The 22,259-nt window shown below is 42.8% G+C and overlaps 2 protein-coding genes across 6 annotated transcripts; one reads left to right on the plus strand and one right to left on the minus strand.

Annotated features, from left to right (window-relative positions):
• The first annotated feature begins 283 nt into the window (after nucleotides 1–283).
• mcmbp (minichromosome maintenance complex binding protein) lies at nucleotides 284–10,155 on the plus strand. 2 transcript variants are annotated; one of them, XM_085182243.1, is made up of 16 exons: nucleotides 284–368; nucleotides 2,365–2,456; nucleotides 2,536–2,676; nucleotides 2,790–2,831; nucleotides 2,923–3,012; nucleotides 3,129–3,258; nucleotides 3,594–3,739; nucleotides 3,868–3,965; nucleotides 4,043–4,218; nucleotides 6,702–6,825; nucleotides 6,930–7,047; nucleotides 7,134–7,299; nucleotides 7,417–7,550; nucleotides 8,218–8,385; nucleotides 8,524–8,612; nucleotides 8,881–10,155. In XM_085182243.1, exons 3-16 carry the CDS (start codon nucleotides 2,560–2,562, stop codon nucleotides 9,005–9,007), a joined length of 1,725 nt encoding a protein of 574 aa, XP_085038369.1. In that variant the 5' UTR covers nucleotides 284–368; nucleotides 2,365–2,456; nucleotides 2,536–2,559; the 3' UTR covers nucleotides 9,008–10,155. The 2 variants fall into 2 exon arrangements, with proteins under 2 accessions (XP_085038369.1, XP_085038368.1); XM_085182242.1 differs by having other exon boundaries at nucleotides 288–492.
• Nucleotides 9,046–21,231, minus strand: inpp5f (inositol polyphosphate-5-phosphatase F). 4 transcript variants are annotated; one of them, XM_085182232.1, is made up of 21 exons: nucleotides 21,104–21,231; nucleotides 19,353–19,433; nucleotides 18,792–18,928; nucleotides 18,461–18,496; nucleotides 17,968–18,093; nucleotides 17,632–17,799; nucleotides 17,485–17,541; nucleotides 16,925–17,123; nucleotides 16,578–16,757; nucleotides 16,214–16,281; nucleotides 15,694–15,818; nucleotides 15,509–15,586; nucleotides 15,287–15,407; nucleotides 15,030–15,158; nucleotides 14,520–14,637; nucleotides 14,218–14,416; nucleotides 14,015–14,086; nucleotides 13,861–13,934; nucleotides 13,547–13,675; nucleotides 13,353–13,440; nucleotides 9,046–13,217 (listed from the first exon to the last, which is right to left on the minus strand). In XM_085182232.1, exons 1-21 carry the CDS (start codon nucleotides 21,198–21,200, stop codon nucleotides 12,053–12,055), a joined length of 3,447 nt encoding a protein of 1,148 aa, XP_085038358.1. In that variant the 5' UTR covers nucleotides 21,201–21,231; the 3' UTR covers nucleotides 9,046–12,052. The 4 variants fall into 4 exon arrangements, with proteins under 4 accessions (XP_085038358.1, XP_085038357.1, XP_085038360.1 ...); XM_085182231.1 differs by having other exon boundaries at nucleotides 17,632–17,817; XM_085182234.1 differs by lacking the exon at nucleotides 18,461–18,496.
• Between the last annotated feature and the right edge of the window lie 1,028 nt (nucleotides 21,232–22,259).

The following is a 22,259-nucleotide window of genomic DNA, read 5'->3' on the forward strand; positions in this document are numbered from 1 at the left end:
GCAATTTCGCCACAGTTCTTTTGTTGGAGCTGCAACAAACACTCTCGCTCACCACTGCCTCCTATAGACCAGGATGATTACTTACACTGTAATATTGAATCTTTTAAATAAAAAGCAACAAACTGTATCTTTAAAAAAAATAGAAGTAGCTCTATATTAAAGACTATTTCTTTACTTTTCTTCACTAGAGCAGGAATTTAAAGTCAAACGAAAAACACCCAGCCTATCCTGAAGAAGAGTTATGACGCACCTCCGTGCTCCGGTTGGTCCCCGTACCCAAAACAAACCCACTACGCTCTCCGTCTGGTGACGCAAATTTCCCGCCCTTCACTTCAGCGATCCCGTGTATGGGGAAAGTCAACAAACTGGTGTTTTCACTGTGATTTTACTTTGATATATTTTCTAATCTCCGGACCTTTATAACCATCTAAGCCATGCCTTCCACACATGACTGGATTAACGACCCCGTTGGTGTTGTTGAGGGGATGTTTGGTAAGACACCGGAACTTCACTCAGTAGGGCTAACGCGTGAACCTAGCTAGTTAGCTACTCTGACTACGTACCATGCCAACTTTGCACATTGCTGATGGCTGTGTGTGGTTTCTTTTTTCTTTATCTTCCAAAAAGCAAATGACTTACACTTGTCTTACACTTTTTCGTGTAGTAACTGTACACACGCCAGTGCCACACATCAAGACGGAGACGGATTTTAAAGAATAAGCGGAAAAATCCACATATTCCTTAAAATCTTAAAGGACTAACATTTACGTGTCACTGGTGGGGGCGGTTATATTTAAGATTAACAAAAGTTGCTTATATCTTTTAGACATGTTGTATCATGTATTTCCAGTAACTCTTTTATCTATTTTTCCTTCCAAACCCCCACATTATAACAGGTTTTCTTTACCCTGTCTCACTTCTTTGCTCAACATATTACATTTATACACTTACTAGTCACTTCATTAGGTACATCTGTTGAACTCTTCAGTAAGACATATATTTAATCTCTCTAATATATGCAGTTCCATGGCAACAACTCAGTGCATTTAACCACGCAGACATGGGCAAGACGACCGAGCATGAGAATTGGATGAAATGTGTTTTTAATTGACTTTGAATGTGGTATAGTTGTTGGTGCCAGACAAGCTGCTTTGAGTATTTCAAAAACTGCTGATCTACTGGAATTTTCCCACATAACCATCTCTAGGGCTTACAGAAAATTGGTCAGAAGAAGAGAAAATATCCAGTGAGGACCAGTTGTCTGGTGGAAATGCCTTGATGATGTTAGAGATCAGAGGAGAATGGTTTGTCTGCTTTGAGCTGATAAGAACGCAAGAAAGTAACTCGAATGACTACTTGTTAGAACCACAATATGCAGACGAGCATCTGTAAATGTACAACATGTCAAAACGTGAGGCAGATGTGCTACAGCAGCAGCAGATGTGCTACAGCAGCAGAACACTTGATGTCTGCTGCAGAATTTGGATGGTAGGATCAACATTTGGCATAAACAACATGAAAGCATGTCTGCGTTCTGCCTTGCATCGCCAATTCCGGTTGCTGGTGGTGTAATGATGTGTGAGGGATATATTATTGTCACACTTTAGGCCCCTTAGTACCAGCTGAGCATCATTTAAAAACCACAACCAAACTGAGGGTTGTTTCTGACCATGTCTATTCCCTTTATGTCCACAGTATGGGGGCGACCGTGGCTCAAGAGTTGGCAGTTTGTCTTGTAATCGGAAGGTTGCCGGTTCAAGCCCCGGCTTGGACAGTCTTGTTGTGTCCTTGGGCAAGACACTTCACCCGTTGCCTACTGGTGGTGGTCAGAGGGCCCGGTGGCGCCAGTGTCCGGCAGCCTCGCCTCTGTCAGTGCGCCCCAGGGCAGCTGTGGCTACAGTGTAGCTTGCCATCACCAGTGTGTGAATGGGTGGATGACTGAATGTAGTGTAAAGCGCTTTGGGGTCCATAGGGACTAAGTAAACGGTGTGATGCTGTCACGTCAATATTGACCAGGATCTTCAAGGAATCTTTCCAGCACTTTGAATCAGTGACATAAAAAATTAAGACAGTTTTGAACGCAAAAGGTTAAACAAGTGGGAGGAGCACCTTTGATCTTTGTGAGGATGTACTTTGAAAATGCCTGGTGTGGGGACAGGTTGGGGGACTGGTCTGTGGTGGTATTGGAGCTTCCATGATTGCTCACACCAGAGGGCGCTTTCCATAGTGAGACACTGAGTGAGGCTTGAAAGGGAACACTTTTATCTAATGCAGCCCATTTAAGCTAATTTTGCTCTACAACAACCATTTATCCAACTTTGAGTTTTGATTTGCCAATAAAATGATGCCTTCTTGATATTTCAGCTGCTTCCCAGAGTAATCCAAGCTCTGGCTGGGAGGCGAGAGCCGTGGAGTTCTTCAAAGATCGACTGAAAGAGAAGGACGCTCACACCTTGGTAATACAAATTACACTTTAAACAAAGACATGTGCACGAATGTCAGGCTCCTAATCTGTTTCTGCACACTTTGATGCAGGTCCCATCTCTCAACGACATCCCCATGCATTACCTGAAGCCCAACAGCCTCGTGAAATTTCGCTGTTTCATCCAAGACATGTTTGATCCAGAGTTCTACATGGGAGTCTACGAGACTGTCGATCCGGCCACACAGGCTAAAGTACGCACTTCTTTATCCTCTCGCCTGCTGTTATTGGTATGAGTGCAGCCCTTTGATAATCTTTGATAGCTGTTTTCATCTTTCATCTTCTTTTTCTGTCTATTCTTTCACAGACGTTGCGATGTGGGAAGTATAAAGACGTGACAGAATGCGGGGTGAGTCTCTTCAAAGACTCATTCGCTATGAGTCGCTATAGATGGCTCATTTTAGCTCCAACTTGTTTGTTAACGAGTGTTTCATCTGCAGGTGGATTTTAACTCTAAAAACACAGTAACTGCAGAGCGACAGACTTTCTACTGTGTGCCAATCCCCGGAGAAAACCCCTGGGTCAAAGAGATATCCTCAGCGTGCAAAAGACCACATAGAATCGCTCTTTATGCAGCTGGCATTCGTGAAATGTGCATTTATATCTTGTGATCTGCTGCTCCGAGTTGTCCTTAACTCTGTTGCACAGATATGCCAACAGCAGCCAAGCAAGAGTGGTGCCTTCCACCTCGTACGTGCCAAGCAGACAGAAACGAAGCTACGAGGAAGACGACGACATGGACACGCAGCCACAGAAGCAGAGGGAAGCGCACGCTGGTACGAGTGTTCAGAATCGGCATCCGCTTGATAAAGTCAAATTTACTGTTGGTCAGAATAAGAGTGTTAGCATAAGGTCTAACTTATAGCTGCTCTTGATCAGTTACATTATATCATTTTATTGTGTCATTACTGTCATTTTTGAAACGCTTTAATAACTTTCTGGATCCGTCCTTGCCTTGTGAGCATCGTCTAGACTCCTTTTTTCCTTGCATTATTGTGCAAATAGAAATAACTTGTGCTTTATAAAAGAAAATAGCATGTTTAGAAATGCTATGTTGAAAATCCTGTTTAAAAAGCACTTTTGACAACGGTTTTATTTTTCCTCGCTGCAGGTCCTCAGAGTCCCACAGAACATCACGGCAACGGCGATTGTAAGCGGCAGGAGACAGAAGCTCCCTCCAGCCAGACGACATCCGCCTCCCACCTCGACCTCAACTTCCCCCTGCCGGGAGAGAAAGGCCCTTCCTGCCTAGTCAAGGTGCGCTGTGTCAGTTTATTCCTCTTCCAGTACTGAACCGTTTTGAACAAAGAGGTGATTTTAGAGACGATACAGCTATCATGAGGAGAGTTTTAGGACACATGCTATAATGTGCGTATCATTGGCAGGTCTACGAGGACTGGGACAGCTTCAAACTGAACGACATGCTTGAGGTCTACGGGATCCTCTCCGTCAGTCCCGCTCTCAGCGCCTTAGCCGACGAGAAGTAAGACACGTACTTTGATTTTTCGTCCCTGCCCCGATGTGCTCTGTTTGTTTCTCATTGTTGACGTTTCCGTACAGAGACGCCTCTTCAAACCTGCTGGATCCCACGGAGTCCATGGAGACGGCAGAGGAGCAGAGGGTGCACTGCCCGCCAGCCTCGCTCGTTCCACGCCTCCACATGCTCTACGCCAAGCAGCTGCAGCACAACAACCCCCTGCTGCCTTCTGCCGCCACCTCGGAGGACAACAGTGCTTGTAAGGACAAACAGTAGAGTAGCAGGCCTCCAAGTTTCTTCATTCTTTTTCCTCGTGTATGTTACACGCCAGTCATAAGCCAGTAAGCATCCAGGAAAATATTTCATAATCCTGCTACAAAAATAAGTATCGCAGCAGATGTAAATGAGATAGCTGAATGTAATCTCATTTACATAGCATTCTGCTAAATAAGCCTGAGTACTGGGGTTGTCTAGATTTCACTTGACAACTTGAAGAAGAGACACTTTTGGCAAGTTTGACTTCATTCCTCCGGAGGGATGAAGTCAAACTTTATTCAAAAAAACATTAAGTAAACAACCCGATGCTTCCAGCACTGCAGACAAATCAGTTATTAATGATGAATCAATGTGGGCGACACATTTAAACTGTTTTGACTACATAAATATTATTTGCGGTGACTGTGCAATACCTTAGTGATACAGAGCCTCCTTCAGCTGTCCTCGGTGCTGAAGGAAGCATGAAAATCCTTCAGTTCTGTGCACTTTTAGCACTGTTGCCGCACAGCAAAAAGAGCCTGGGGTCAAATCTAACACTCAGGATATTCTCCGTGTAGCTCAGTGGGTTCTTTCCGGTGCTCCTGCTTTCTCTCACAGTCCAAAGACGGGCTCCTTAGGTTAACTGGCGATTCTAAATTGGTGTGAGGAGTGGATTAGGGGTGGGTTCTGATTATCGATTTATCGATTAAAATCGATTCTAGCTTGGATTACGTAAACTTGATTCATTAAAATCCTGAATCGATTTTAAAATATAAATATATTTTGCCCGAAACGCCAGAATCTCAGGTTAAACTTCACAAAATTTCAACAACCACCAAACAGCTAAAACAGTAAATGAGAGCAGGTACACGGATTCTGCACAAAGACGTAAACACAAAGCGCGGACCCGCCGACGAATCAGAATCAGTGAGATGTTGCCTTTCTCACCCGACGGCACGGACACGGTCGTGACTGAAAGCCGACAGCTCACTGATTCTGATGTTTCGCCAGGTCTGCGCTTTGTGTTTACGTCCTTTTTGCACTCGATTCTGAAGCTGTAGGTTTTATCTCTCTCCAAACAATATTGAGTGAACCAGCAGCAAAAGAAGATCCAAACTATGCTTCACATAAACACCATCATGAATTCACTCTTAGTTTTGCTGTTTTGCTTCTACCATGATAAAATCACACTTCATGCACAGCTCTCTCTCTCTCTCTCTCTCTCTGTACTTCAATAACAGTTTCCCGTCTAAAAATCTTTTTAGTTTTCTTCATTATTCGCTTGCACACAAGTCTATCGTTGTTTACAGCGCTGTTGGCCGCTGTTTTTTTTCCTTTTACTTACTTCCGAAAAGAAAGCCTCATTTCTGCCGTTCAATAGGCTACTGAACAAATTTAAACGTTTTAAAATTATGCAAAATTGCAAAACGCTTAGCCGTGTTTCTAATAAAACCGCTGTAACTTTGCTTCACTTCAGCAGTATCAGGTAATGTTCATAAGTTGACTTTCTTTCGTTTTTTAACTACTGCAGAATATTTTTAAGGTTACCTGTTATAAAATCCCAGGCAAGGAAAATCGCCTTCATGTTTTTCTGTGTTTTATCCTCAGCTACTTTGACACAAATGCATCTGCTGTGATGCTCACACCTTTGATAAAGTCTCACAAGTGTCAGCTTTCTTTTTATAGATATAAAAATATGGAAATGTACTGATACGTGATCAGAATTATAATATTTCTGACTTTTCCATATTGGTTAAAGTTTAGCGCTAGCCCATTAAAAGGCACAGAGAGCTGAAAACGCACCGCTCCTTCGACTCTAGTTGTCAAAGCCCGAAACAGACCTCAACAGATTCACAGAGTCCTTCTCATTGCTGCTCAGTTTTCCTTCTTAGTTCACTCTACAGTTTTTATGTCCATGAACACAGTCCAGGTCAGGTTAGCAAGAGTCAAAAGTAATGATTCCATTAGGTTTTAGTCAAACATTAACAAGAGCTGAAGTTTAGTTTCTGTAGCATCAAACATTTACCCATGAGTGTTCCCATATGAGAGATTTCTGCACATTTAAGCATGTGATGCACAGCAGTAACTCATTCATTTGGTTGCTTATGGACATCTCTGACAGGATTACTGTGTACTTTACTTCCGACAGCTGAGTTTTCACACTGTCTTGATTTATAACACACCATTTAAAAACAGTCTGAGGTGTTTACTAAAGTGTGCATGGATATCAAGGAAGTCGCTTCAGTAACATAACAGGACAGATGTACTGTCAGATCTCATTAATAAATAATATCGCTTAAGCAGGGCGACTTGTTCCATCAGTGTTGTAGGAATGTTTAATGAAGTGTGAGAAGTATTCAAATAAAGCAGGAAAACAATCCCATTAAACTGAAGTTCATTTGCCTTGAAAAGCTTTCTAATAAGAGGAACAATGCAGCGGCTGGTTCAGACTGGAGCTGAGTTGATTCTTCGTCCTTTCTTCCTCAGTTTTAGCTTCGACCCTGAGCGAGATGCCCTCTGTCAGAGAAGAGCTTCTGGCATACTTGACTCATGTCCTCCTGGGTGATGCTCTTGCAGCCGAGTACCTCATTCTGCATCTCATTTCTAACGTGTACGTAAAGTTCAGTATGTGAGCTTCCTGATTATTATCATTTTGGTTATTTTTTTATTTGATGGTTTCAAACTAACGCCAGCACACTTTAATTTTTCTTGTAGGTACGTGAGACGGGACGTCCTCCCGCTGGGCAAGTTTACCTTGAACATGAGTGGCTTTCCTACTGTTGCCTCATACACTGAGCGCCTTTATCAGCTCATCCAGCAGCTCGTGCCTTCTGTGAGTTATCAGCGCAATCGGTCGCAGGTACTGCTTGGTTTATATCTGGATGAACTGAGACACACTCAACATTGTTTCCCCTGCAGTCACACTACCTGGGCATGAGCCTCCAGAACATGAACCAGATACGGTTGGTGCCTAAGAAGGACTATGTGGCAAACCGGCTGGTGAGCGGCGCCCTGCAGCTGGCGAAAAACACTTCCCTCTACCTAGATGAAACGCAGCTGGAGCAGGGACAGCTGGACACAACAGGTGGGTCTCCGAGAAAACCACAAGAGGTCGACAGCGAGGACTCAAACGCCGCCATTTTTCCTGTCCTTGTGACTGAACTGGGTTGGATCTGTTACTCTGTTGTGTTTGTGGCTGCAGGTGTGCGTAACGTCACGGCCTTGGGGAACCTGATCTCGTGGCAGAAGGTTGATTATGACTTTAACTACCATCAGATGGAATTCCCCTGCAATATTAACGTGCTCGTCGCATCAGAGGGCCGCTCGCTGCTGCCGGTAAGAACGCAGTGAAAGCTCACTCCCACCCATCGCGGATCCCTCCCAGCACCCTCGCCTCGCTCCCCACCCCCAGCTACGGCTAGGGGAGGGGTTCGGTTTCCTCCGGTGTCTCACGAGGCAGAGCCGTGTCACACGCTGGTGGTTGTTTCCAGCCGGCGTCACGCTGTCGTCTCAGCTGACATCGGTCGGCCGCAGCCAGCCCTTCAAGCCGGCGGCTTTAACCAGAGTCTCGCTGTGTTGCGAACAGCCTGAGGAATGTGCTGTGTGCTATTTCTGTGTGCTGGTCTAATGGGTTGCCATGGTGGCAGCTGTGTGCCACGGGAACAATCCCGGGAGAGGCGTCAGGCTCGGCCTGCTATTAGGCGAGCGGTGAAGGGCAGCATCATGTAAACAACTCCCACGGTTCATTAAAGTCACAATGGTTACATGGTTGTGTTTACTGTTTACATCGAGCAGCTATTGGCTGATTAGAAGCTGGAGGCTCGGCTCCATCAGATGCTTAACCGTCACCAAGGCTTTGATCCTGTCTGCCGTGCTCTGAAGTTTTGGTAATATGCCAAAGTAGGCGGGCATGCAGCACACAGGGGAAACTTTTGCATAGCAACACCTAGTAAAAAATACTTCCTCTGTGGCACACAATCAATATTATTCTTTATCTCCACAGTCTGACTGTCAGATACACCTGCAGACTCAGGTCGCTCCATCCCACCTGGAGGAGTATTTCAGCACCATGCACATGCTTTCTCAGGCCTCATCACAGCTCAACAAGTTCAGAATCTACCTGAGTGTGGCTCGGCTGCTTGACTACAGCATCTCAGATGAAGTGACAAAGGTGAGACAAGCTCTTATACAGTGAGTTGAGTTTCAGCTAGTATGGTAGCTGTTTCTTCATGTGGCCAGTCTGTTTGAGCAGCCCTTTTTATAAGTTTGCATACAAGAATTAAGTGTCTCCTTTTCCTCCTGCTCTCAGTCAGTTGAAGATGACTTTGTAGACATGAGGAAGGATGACCCCCAGAGTATATCTGCCGAGGACCTGCACAGGATGCTCGTTGTGGCGAGGTGGGTTGTGATTTATATAACTGCCTTTATGTAGCATTTAATTAATTTTCATTCATGAGAATAATAACAGCCCCTAAGGCGCTTTAGAGTGTTAAGCAATAAGCTATAATCAAAACTGAAAGCACCATAAACAGGCTGATGATAGCTTCACGCCTCAGCGCAGCCAATTTTTTTTTTTTTTTTTTAACTCGCTCGTACATCTCATAGATCGTCTCAGACTGGCAGCTTATTAAAACCGAGATGTGGCTCTCTGCGAATCTGTCCGTAGGTTGTTGTCTCTGAGCCAAGGTCAGACCTCGCTGTCCAGAGACAGCTGGCTCCGAGCCAAACACATCGAGGCGCTGCGGAGGAGCCGGATGGAGCAGCACAAGTGTGTCAACGGCAACGAGCCGTGATCAGAGGCAAATGACATGACTTTTGTTTGCTTTTTCCCCCCCTATTTGATATCTAAACATTTTGTAATAAAGATGTTTTCATTTGCCACATAGTTCAGGTATTCACTTTTTTTTTTACAGTGCTGAGCTACATATAAGATTTAGATGCTGTTGTATGTGCACTAACATCGCAGTTTATCATCACACTGAAGTTCTGCCTTAAATTCAAAGTCTCTTGTGGGGTTTACACCAGAGGTTAAGCTCTACTAGACAGAAAGGTCTGTTTACAGGAAAAAAAAAAAAAAATTCTATCTTAAAAAAAAAGAAAATGTAAATAAAGGAACAACATCTGGATCACTGTTTGTCCTGGTGCATTTTTCTTCCTGGGTTAGTATAGACTGTGCTGTTAATACATTTGACAGTAAACATGCAGCAATCTTTTAGTCACTTTTTATTCCAATGAAATATCTGCCTAAACAAAAAGAAGTGTACAGTGCACCGTGTTATCAAGTAACACACCCAAAGAAGGTAAGAATAAATAGGATACTTTTAATATACAATACAATCTCAGTACACTGTGGAAAACGCTGACAGCCAGTTGGTAAGGATATGAACACAGACATCCAGATGAAACCATGTTAATGCAGGAAAAATGTGCTTAAACAGTGCAAATCAAATGCTTGGAGAGCTCCAGCCACAATGGGAGTGGGCAACCACCAGACGATAAATCAAGAGGTGACCGCAAAAGCACTTGGTGTGAAAAAAACGGAAGGAAAGACCAAAGTTTTACCCAGCAAATACAGGATTGACTAGAACTGGCGACATTTGCATATAAAAAGCAAGACACCGACACTCTAGCACTGTGGACTCTTTCAGGAATGTGGAGGATTAAGTTTCCTTCTAGGCTTGAGAGCTGCCCCAGTGTTTGCAATCCAGAATGAAGTTTAAAAACACCGCTTACCCTCTGTTAAAACCTCACAGCTATTACCTTGAAGCTTTGGCAGCACCACACACACATAAACACACCATCAGCAGCACCTAGAAAAGCAGCCGAGTCTCATTTATAATCAGACAAAATATACAAGTGTCCCGCATCTTATCTGCTGGTGAGCAAGCCGAATGCAGAAAGGAGAAAAAAAACAAAACAAAACAAAAAAAAAACAGGCAAAGGTAACACAAAATATGTGACAGTTTATCTTGGGATATCTCAGCTCAGAGCAAGCCAGATTCATATCACAGACACCAGCAGGACAGGGCAGCTGTGATTTATTATAATTTCTTCTGGTGTTTATAACAAGATCCTGTGGTAGATTTGTTTTTTTTTTAACAACAAATTAACTTTAAAAAAAAACCAAACATGTACACTGTAACAAAGTTTACACTTCCATATTATAAATAACTGGAGTCTCAAAGGCAAGCGCTCCTAAACACCAGCAGCAACAGGATGCTCCGATTTACAGATTCACTGTAAACCACAAACAACCAAAATAATAATAATTCTAAAACCTGCCCATTCCCACAGAGAATCAACGTGCCGTTATCACAGTGAGATATCCCAACATAAAAAGCTCCGATGACATGCTCCAACCCTGAATATCTTTTATACAGTACACAAAATGTAACATGTAAGACTAAAAAGGTAGATTTTGCCATAAATACCTGATATACATAATCCCACTTTAGTTCCCTGTTAAGGCAAATATGCTTTAAGTTTGGGGAGTGCATAAAGCGTCAGTGTTTCTCGTAACTGCGTGGGTGCAGTTGCATATATACCTACTATATGCAACTCGCCTGTCTTTGTCAAACATGCAGTTTTCAATGTATAACGCAAGCTAAGGATTTAGCTCAAATAAACCCTCATCATGTAGGTAATTATTATAACCATTACCAGAATAGTTATTTCAATACATAAATCTATCAAAAACAGCTCCAACCAGACGTTTTCTGGTTATTCATGGTTAACAATGACAGTACTGGGCGTTCTTTTCAAAATATAATGCTCAACCGCTTTAAACTTCACCTTAGCATCAATACAAAAAGCCTAAAAGACAGCTCTACTCAGAGACAGACAATACTCATATCAACAACCAGGATACTCTAAGTTCTTAAATAGTCGTTATTTCTACAGCGGTATATCTTCTAAGTTACACTCGACAACATTGATATTACATAGGATTACTACATAGATTATGTCGTCTGGCTAGTATCTGACAGCTATACAAAGGGTACTTTTCAACACAGAATAGTCCTTTGGGAATCACAAAAGATATTTGGTTGGTTTCTACGACGACTGTTACAAACTGAAGGGCATTACTAGATAACAAACGCCATTGAGTAACCAGGATGAGTTTATCCTACAGTACATGATAAAATCAGAGTTGGTCTTTCGACATGCAGCTAACTGCTTACCTGCGTCGTCATAAATCGGTTGTTACCATTAACCTCACACTCGAGCATTGTGGGTAATTAAATAACTTCGGACTAAGGACAATAACATGTTTACACACGGAAATACTCTGCATACCACTCTCAAAGTATATGAGTTTAAAAGCCTAAATATTTTCTTTGTTCTTGGTTGTTTGTCTCTTGAGCTAATCATATAGTAGAACTATTTCTGGAGTGACTTAAGTTGGATGGAGCACTAAGACTTTGAAAATTATTACACCCTCCAAGTACTCAAATTTCTATCAATATGCCATATTTTTTATTCATCCTAGGTACTGTGCACTACTATGCTGAGACATTTATTCAGCATTCATCTGAGAACTAGTTAATAAACCATAAAAGAGAGGAGAGTCAGTGTGCAAGGTTGCATGGCAAAAGATCTACGATTCAGTGCCCTCGAAAGTAGAGTAACCCATACATATGTGCACGTAAACATAGTAACTACTATGATGGGGTATCTTTATCAATTCTGTACAAGAGTCATTATTAACATGGGCAAGTTTAACTTAAGAGCACATTTCTTGGCCGAGTAGTGACACCATGTGCAAGCTTTTGCTACTGCTACGTTACGGGAAGTTTATACATGACAAGCGACTCCAAAGTGCTGCTACAAGGAAAGCACTAGATCTGAATGATCCTGGTCTGGCACTGTGTAAACATTGCCTTCAACTCGTTCTCTTGGACCTCGTTGACAGCTTCTGGCTCGGGGCTTTTCTGTACCTTTGCAACTGCAAAATTGATGCCCTGAGTGAATCCCGCCTGGGTCATGCTGGCCACCTGGACCATGGAACTCTTGATCTTGGCAAAGGGGGACACCACTCGGCTGCCGTTGCTGTCGGCAGGCGAAGGGCCGAGACTGCCCTCCACCTGTGAGCAAGCGCTTTTCTGAGAGCCTCCTGAGACTGCAGAGCTAGGCTTCTGGATAGTGAGGAGGCTGGAACTGGAGGTAGAGGATTGGACGTCTAGCTGGGATGGCCTGGGGAGCTGAGGCTCCTCCTGCTCTATCTGCTCTGAGCTTGGCTGCTTGTTTGAGTCTGCTGGGTTCGTTTTATGCACAGGCACTGCAGGGTTGTGGAGTGGAGGTATGGCAGCTTGTGGCAGCTCTCCGAACACCTCAACAGGTTTGGTCTGTGCATCCTGGACGAACTGGTGGCAGTAGGCATCGATGGGAGTACCAAAGTCAATGAGAATGGCTTCTTCAGCAACTGAGGCAGCTCCGGGAGACTTGTCATCACTAATGTGAGTTGAGCTTTCTTGCTTCCCGTCACAGCCCGTGACCCGGATAACAGAGGGTATATTTAGCTCTGCGCTACCGATGGACTGGGAGCGGCTGCCCAGTCTGGGATTTGATGCTACGATGCCGCAGCTGGGCAGCACATAGTCCACATTTTCTAAGGACCCAGAGCACGGGTGCTCCAGGTCTGAATTATAAGAATCTGAATCTGAAGAGTGTCCATAGTTTTCATTACCAATGTCTTTTAGGGCTCCCGTGCCAGCGACGTTATCTGATGTCTCCAAGCTGCTGTCCGACTTCCACAGGTTGACATGCATAGTTGGCTTTAGAAAATTGACTTTTACATCAGGCTTAGAGAAGCTGCCCAGCTTACCGAGGGGCTTGAAGGGGCCGATGTTCACATTTGTCTTGGTCTGTTTCACTTTCTGATTTAGAGTGGAGAATTTATTGAGGATAAAACTTTTGCCTTGTGCAAGGCCAGAGCTCCCTTGAACTTGGTCAGCAGGTTTGTTCTGGATCCCCATGATATCCTCGTGAGGTTTACTCTGCCGCCTGGAAAACACACGCAACTTAAGTCACAGCTCTGTCTAAAAGTTAGCAATGCAGTCTGAATGTTTAACTTCGTTACACTAAAATCACATCAAAGAGAGACCGAGACGAATGATAATCAGCATCATTTGTACTTACCTCTCCAGCTTCTTTTCAACCACAAGCAGGTCATTCCCTGTAGCCTGCTTAGTTATGCGAAGCATCTCAGCTATGCACTGCAATGTATCTGTGAAATGTCACAGTGTTAAGTCTTAAGCAATATCTGCATAGTTTAAAGTGTAAAACTAACTTTTTCTCATTTTATTTAAAGAATTCAAATAGTCACACACTACCTTTCCCATCATCCTCGGGATTTCGCGTTGCAGCTCGCAGCGTGTGAAAGTACCCGCTAGTTTCCTCGTTCTTGAAGTGCAGCCGCATACAGCAGAACTTTGGCTTCCCGAACAGAGTAGGCTCAGGACCTGCAAAGCAAAGTGCAACTTCTAATATCCGTTTGTAGGGATTTGCTTCCGTTTCATGAATCATAATGAGCGCAGATATTTCTAAAAGGTTACGGAAGAAACTGTTAAGCACACTTTCGGGAAGTGTTGAATGACTCACTGAGTCTACAAGAGCTCTCACTTCTCCTTGGAGTTTAACTTCTTACCAATTTCGATCTTTTCCAAACCCTCTAAAATGAGGCGTTGGTACTGGTTGACTTTATCTGCTTCTTCATCATAGCTACAAGGAAATAAATGTACATATAAGTCAAATATAAGAGTTTGGGGTTTTTTCTTTCGCAAATTTAAGGTTCAACTTACAAGGCAATATAGTATGCTTTATCAGACAGGAGCAGCAGCACATCTTCATCTTTGTTGGTTGCATCAATGAGGCTGGTGGGAGATAAGAGAACAGTGGGATTAAAAGAGCACGGAAAAGCCTCGATGGAACTATAGTTCAGCTATATCCTGATTATATAAAGCCATTAAGCATCAACCCACAGTCAGAACAGCATTTCGCTCACCTCATGTCACAGTTTATGAGGGCCCAGCCTCCGTGAAACTTCTCATCGTCTGGTAATAGCAGCTGCATGTAGGTCTGCAGAAGGAGGCTGACCTGCTCCTGGGCCCCTCTTTGGCTCTCCTTTTCTTTTTCTTCATGCTCCTTCTCTTTACTGAAGATGGAGTAAAGGTCCTCCGTCACTGGCAGGCCCATCATCAGGTCTGCAGACAGAAGCAAAAGGAGTTTTAACAAATGCAAATTAAGGTTTGATTTCAAGACACTAGAGGTAGAAACCAATATGAGTAGTTTTTTGTTTTCAAATACCAATCACTGCTTGTCTGTAAGCATCCCTAAAACGGTTCAGATAGTAGCGATTGGCTGAGTTCACCCCATCCTTCATGACACCGGCCAGTTTCCTTTCTCCCGTCCTGGTGAAATCCCCCTAAAACAGGACAAAAGTGTTACATTTAACTCGTCACACTGCTTTTTTTTTATTTAATTATTTGACGACTTGAGTGCAGTGCTAAAAGGTTATGTCCATATTTGTGACATCCCTTTTTGTTTAAATATGGCTTACCTAACAAGTGTGTATTTGCACATTCACAGTTATTGCCCAATGACAATATATGAGAAGTACTGTTTCTGTTTTTAAAACTTTTTTCTCTCTGTCAAGTCTTCTAAAGAACATTTAGAATACTAGATGCTTCCCTGTGCGTCATTTGGTTCTGAAAAGGTTCTGTTCAGTAAGTTTACAGTAGGAAAACATTACACTGTACTCAGATTTGGGTAGCACTTCTAAGTAGGATTATCCCAGACCTCATACGATTAAGATACCTTGAGAGCTGCTGTGCCAGCGTACTGTCTGCTGATGGTGTCACCGTTGTTTGCCCACATGACCTGATAAATCCTGTAACACTTGAGAGGCAGAGGCTGCTCTGGAGGCATCACACCCAATTTCTTCAGCTGCAGGAAGAAAAGCACACATAAAATGCAATCCTTGATATTTATAATGGTTATGACTTTTTTTTTTTAATAATCAGGATTTCTAAAATATAAGTTATCATAAACAAAAAAAATCCAGAAAATCACACCTGTTGTTCCATCACTACCCGGGCAATAGCAGCTTGGACCACATTGGTCCTGTCAAGACAGTCCATACAGTTTACTCTGAAGATGCCCTCCTGCTTGCAGATTACTCCTGCTTGGTCCACCCTGGCAGAGGGACACACAACCAGAATCAAGACACATTCACAGAAATCGCATTTTGAAACCAAACCTATCATGCTATAGTGCTCAGGTGGCATGACACTTACCAGGCCCACTTCATGTCAGTGATGATGTCAGAAATGGCATCTGTCAGTATCTGCACATTCTCAAACTTCATGCCGCGGCTGAGAAACAGGATACAAGAACCATACAGGGGAAGTGAATGTACTGTGGTCATATATAGATTGTGAAATTCGTGTAAAAGACGCTCGTGTAAAAAGGTCTGTCTCACCAGTGCTCGTGAAAGTCGAATGAAACATAAGTGAGGTTAGAGTTGTTGTACAGGAGGACTTGTTTCAGATACGCATCACCAATTATCTTCTCCCGCCCACTTTGATCCACCAAGTTAACGATGACCTAAAGAAGACACCAAAAAGTGCTGTCACTGGATTTTTAAGATTTTTGGGTTCAGTGAAGAGTGAAAAAATAAACATTAACTTTATCACATGAAAAAAAAAAAACTGGGAAACAGGCTTAAGTCTTTAAAAAAAATGTCAACAGCTGAGCTCATCACAAGCTTAAATAAAAATACTGCTACACTACTGTAAACACTATCTGAAATAATCCAAGCTACTGACAAGCAATGTCAGTGATCGTTAGCAGGATGTTCTGTTTTAGTTACAACAGGAAGCGGGTTATGCAAGCACTATGTATAGCTGCAGACACCACAACCCAAAGTAAATAACAGAAAATGCATTTAATAAATAGCCTAAGCGGATATACGAGTATGCACTCTGGTGAGGAACACTCACCTGCTTCTTGTACAGTTTAAGTTGTTCTTCAAAGTGAGCAGCAAAGTAGGTCATAGTCTCCTTCTCTCCTGAAATATCAGGTGAAAATATGCATTAAAAACTTTTTTTTATTATTGATTCTGTTGAAAGAGTTATTTATGTTGTTTCCAATGCAAAACAAGGAGGTAGTCACAGTTAAAATAATTTACTGATTACAATCTATAATTTATGCAAGAAACAAAAAATAATAATCAGAGCAAGGACAGAGAAGCTAGGCTACAATTTTTAAGCTACCTCATGAGAAATTGCTACTGGAAAGATTTCTACACAAAGAGTGTCAGAAACCATCAGTTTAGGTCTAAATACAAGATAGAGCTCTACTGACCTTTTTCTATCCGGGGCCGGGGGTTGTAGCGATACCCTGCCTGACTCCAAAAGACAGGCACAGAGCCACGAGTCTGCACAAAGGACAGAGTGTGGCTGTGCACGTGAATCAACTGCTCCGTCTCCACATAGTTAGCTACATGGCCGTCTGTATCCACTCCTCTGCGTTTGTACCGCATCCCTTTGGGGGAGAATAATGCATGTGGACTATTCAGACTATTTATATCCTGGATCATGCTTCACTTGCAGACAATAAATCAGCTAGCTACCAGAATGTGCCTTAATTCCTTGATGCAGCCCATGCAACTGGACTGAATCAGAGCATGACTCCCCCAAGACAAACTCTACCTGCGCGGTGGCGACTACGTCTGGAGATCAGGGCCACAGTGAAACGAGGATGGATGTCATCAACACAAGTGATCTCCTTTGGTGGGGTGTCAGGGCTGCTCCGCTCTTCATCAGAGGTCTCATTGTAGTTTACCACCAGTTCCTCCACCTGCACAAAGCCCTGGATGATTGGTATCACCCAGAAGTCAACCTCTGGGACCTGGAACGTTCAACAGACATTAAAAAAAGAAAAAAGAAAAATAGCCGGACAGATTAAAATTTAGTTTGAGGCCAGAATGATAAGAAAGTACTTTGCATCCCGCCTTTGAGTATTTTCATGCTGCTTTTGATAATGCCCTGGCATTTATCAGTACATACAAATGCCACATTTAAACAGCATGACCAACTACACTCTTTTAAGCTGACTATTTTACAGAAAATACAATGACTCTGTAAGCAGTTTTCAGGAGAAAACGGCGTTTTCATTTAATTCTAATTACTCTGGCCTGAAAATAGAAAAGCAGCACTAAGCAGACGCTCTCTGTATTTCCCAGTAGATGGGTGGGGCGGGTGTTCAATACCTGAAGGTCAATAAGTTCTTGGATCATGTGTTTATTCCAGAAGAAACGGTCATCCACCTTTAACACAGAGTAAAAACACAGTCAGTCACAATAAGGAGTTTTTGTAGTTTACATAAGAAGAATAAAATAACTTCAATAACTCCAAACCTGCTTCCACAGAGGCATGTCAGACTTATCAGAGTCTCCTTGACGCTGGACACTGTTTGTCAGGTCGTAGGTCATGCTGTAGTAGAAGGAGTCTGAGTCCATGAATATCTTGTACAGCTCATCCAGCAGCCGCCTCTCCAGGCGTTCCTTCTCTTTGTTTTCCTTGACCTGGAAAGCAGGGGAATACTGGATTGGGCAGGTGGAAAGAAAAAGTAAGTCAACAAAAGAAGGAAATCCTAGAAGAACTTCAAAGCCTTCACTAGTTTGAAAGAGAGGAAAGGTAGGGGATCAGTTTAAAGATGATAATCCATGCTTGTGTGTAAAACAAAACAATACCTTTTTCTTGATGGGCACAGCCACATTAGATTTGATCTGACTTAAAGTTTTCATCAGCTTGGACTCATCTGGAGACTGGGCCAGCTTCTCTGGTTTGTCGATGCCAAAGTGATGCTTCTTGCAAAGCTGGAAAAAAAAAGAAAAGAGGATGGTCTATCAAATTTCTGCAGCTTTACAAATCGAAACATGATAGTGATATTTAGACCATCAAACACATTCAATGGGACGAGGACAGAGTTGGAAAAAAAAGTGAATTTGGTATCAGATGTCAGATATTAGATAACCTCCACAAAAACAGCCAAATGGGACACTAGAGTAAACTATAGTAGCAATACTACTACAGGGCTGCTGTAAACAAGCCAACATCTACACTGATGCACACACCAGGATTTCTATGCACAAAGGGAGACACGTGTTCATTCTGCGCTATAAGGGACAAGTGGACAAGATTTAAAAGCCATTGTGCTAACAATCCACCGCCATTATTACTCACTTGGAAATATTCTGTCTCACCATCCACGAAGCTCCCCTGAAAAACTCAAATCTCAGCAATCAACATCCTTTGCGGTCTGCTGTGGTTATTTTATGTCTGCATGTATATATTTTTTAAACTAGATATGTGTGGGCAAAAACAAAACTTATCTAAACAACTTCTACACCTCAGTCCATTCTCAGAGCTGAATCATACACTGACTCATATAGTGTATTCTTGGATACATTAATACCAATTTAGGATTTTAACTGTTAGAAGTACTGCCCAGGGAACTGAAAGCATGATTAAAACAGAAGTTAAAGAGCAGAATAAACAGCGCATGTGTGCACACCTCCAGCTCGAGCTCCTGAGGCTCTTCGTCAGACAAGGGGATGACGGCGATCTTGGTGATCTTGTAGACTTTGTGGTTTCCCGGTAAGTGGCCGACCAGCGCTTTCTGACGGATTAACACAAGGCCGAGAGGAAGATCTGTCAAGAGGAGGGGAGGAAAAAAAAAAAAGGTGGGGGAGTTGCATCACGGGTGGAAAATTCCTCACATTCTGAAAATGTGTGAAGAAAGCAGCTGCACATCGGTCATTAACGGCAACACAAGAAATCTCTTAAATAATATCGCTTATACTAGAATGTATAAAAACAACAAAAGCACTCAGCATCATACAAATCGGGGCTTGTCATCAATTGAATCATCAGTATTGACTCACTCCTCTTGATTACTACACAGATTTCAAAGCTCTTTCACACATTTCTTTTCACACCTTTACTGGTGAATAAGAAACATCCTGAGCACCGGATGATTTGGCGGCTCAAAAGTCCAAGCACACACAGATGGAAAGCACTGGCGAGAATGCGCCTGCTCTGCGAAGTGTTCAAAGGTCTTCTGTGCTCCACGTACCTGTGTGAAGCTGTATCTTTCCAATGACACCTTCCACCAAACCCAAACACACTGGGTTCCAAGCTAACAGCAGGTCTGTGGCTGAAAGAAAAATACAGAGATGAAACACGACAACAATGCTGTAATACATGCTCTGCAGCATATAAGAAGCCATAAGTAAAATTTTTCTGCAGACACAGTTTGTCTGTTTTTTTTGGGGTCACAGTTTTGCATATGAGTTAATCAAACAAAAGTAAAGTCATGACAAAACGACAGTCATAGTTGGCTGGTGCTCTGTTACATGCAGGAACTTGTTTTTTGTTTTTTTTATTAATACTTAGAACACTCAAGCCTAGATGATGTGAACGCTGTGTAAAGGTGGTGACAACTCACAGGCAGAAGACTTTCTGTCTCAAACTGTTCGTGCATATCTATATAAAATGACAGCTATACACTTGCAGGAAAGTCTGCCTGCTTTCATTTTATTGAATAAAATGTGATATGATGCATGAAAAGACAAGCTTTGCCTATTTATTTATTTTTTATTTCCGAACACCAGGCCAAGTATAAGGTCAGCCCAGTAAATAAAACGCAATGTTCTGCATTGGTGAGAGATTACACATCATAGTGGAGGAAATTGGAAAAATGTGAAGGGCGTGGCTAAGGGTGGAGAACATCAACTGTAAGCTGCCCTAAACAATGACTCTTCCTGTTCCACAAGCCAGACAATTTAATGTGGGGGGAACCGGCTGGGAGGGCCCCCACAAGAAAGGTCTAGAAAACGGCAAAATTAAAAAATAAAATAAAATAAAATAAAATAAAACAAAACAGTTAAAAGTAACAACAACAGCTTCACATAGAAAGTACAATCAGTGAAATACTTAACTATGTGCGAGAGAGTGGAGTGGAAACGCAGTGAGGAGCGGAAACCCTTTTTCCAATTAAATAATGAAACAGTGGTGCAACTAAAAACCTGTTCTGGATGGCTGCACAACCATACTACTTCAACTGCCACAGGGGACAACCTGCACAGCTCTTGTGCTGACTCTCATAAAACTTTTTCTTTCCCTTCTGCTGGGAAAATGTTAATACCACAGGCCTTGGTATTCATTTAACATCAAAGCATGTCCAATCATTAGTCACAGCTGAGCCAGTGTTTCAGTACTCGCTTATGTGACTCAACAGCCAGAACATGGCAATAACACTCAATATGCTAGCTTTAAATTTTGGTCTTTATAATAATAATCACTTTTCCGGTTTTTTCACCTTGTCGTTGTCTTGTTTTATATCCGATTTGTCTTAAAAAAAAAAAAAAAAAAGCTGAAAAGTGAGATGCACCTTCCAGTGTGTAACATAAAGAGCAAAGTCAGAAGTTTGAAGTCTGTTAGGGGTGTTGGCACTGTCGAAATGAAAGCAAAGAAGCGATCATTTCAAAGCTTGGGATCAATGCTTGAACCATTAAAAATACCTTTTAGCAAGCATTTGTGTTTAACGGAGGCAAGTAAATTAGCTTCGATCTAATAATCATCAAAAGATTTATTACAGAGATGAATAAGCGTCAGACATGAGAGATTAAGGCTGCTGATGTGTTTGAGGTACACTGGGACAAAACCCAATGAGCACAGTGATGCTGTCAGCTTAAACCAAGCCAGCAAAAACGACGCTTCGTCTTGACTTTAGTGGTAAGTCCAAATGTTAGTGGCACTGTAATGTAATGTTAAATGGCCGGCTGCAGCAGTGAAAAGCGACATCCACATCCAGTACCTACGTACCAGGTCTGACGGTCATCGTCCCGTCTTTTCGGCTGCACCACAGAGCACGGTCCCCGCTCTGAAGAATGTAGTCGTCTTTGGCTTGAAACAACTCCATTTTTGTCTCTTCAGGTTACACAAAAACAAACAACTAGCTGGTCCGACAGCCCGGTCCTGGTCCTTCACGTCTCGACGATTAACCGTCGATAGCCTAGGTTAGCTCGTTTCCCACTGGCTCGCGTGCTACTAGAGCTAGCTACCTAGCGAGCTAGCGGGAGCAGCAGCTGGATGCGTGTCGGATTTGTTTATTCCACTTCTGCGCATATTGATACTCAAACTCGCTCTGTACCGGAGTAGCATCCCTTCCCACGGTCATGCTGGACAGAGTGAAGGCGGCTACACATCAGTGAGTGAGAAAGAGCCCCGGGCTGAAGCAGCGGTGAGCCGTTCAAGACGTAGGCAGTTTCCTGGTCTAAACAATGACACGTGACATCCGTCATCACCGGTGTGTGCAGGTACTGAGCATACCCCCCCCCCCCCCCCCCCCCCCCCCCCCGTCATTCTGTTTACATATGATTACTGTAATTGTTAACTAACCTTATATTTACACTTTAAAAGGACTAAGAAGCTATAAAAAAGTTACCAACACATTTCCCAGGTGTTATTATTTAACCAGCCACCATATACGGGCACAATACCACAGCTAAACCAGTACTGGGCTTAAATCTGAATGATAAATGCTTTCAAAATTAGGCGGTTATCTGCTTGAATAACCACCAGAGAAATATAATATAATCGTTAAACTCATGTTAGAGGTTAAGCTCATTCATCAGTGAAGGGCTCATTTTAACTGTCCACACCCATCCAGGAAAAAGAGGGCAGAAATGTTCCCAGTCATGATTCACTGTGAGCCTTAGGGAACAGGGAGGGAGCAGCTGACCTCACACTGTGTGATAACTGTTAATCTCACCATGGAAAAGTCTTTAGCAGGAAATAAGGCAGACTTAAGACAGCTGCCTACTAGGCACGGGACACGTTTGCATTGGAAATGGGGATACACATACTTGTGTTTATTAAAATCAGGCTTGATTTGGTAGCTGGCCAAGTGGACATATACGTATACATACATACAATTCAATTACCTGGTAATTTTCTTGTCCTTGAGTAAACGATTGAC

This window comes from Neolamprologus multifasciatus, chromosome 13, assembly GCF_963576455.1.
Source record: "Neolamprologus multifasciatus chromosome 13, fNeoMul1.2, whole genome shotgun sequence".
Lineage (NCBI taxonomy): Eukaryota > Metazoa > Chordata > Actinopteri > Cichliformes > Cichlidae > Neolamprologus > Neolamprologus multifasciatus.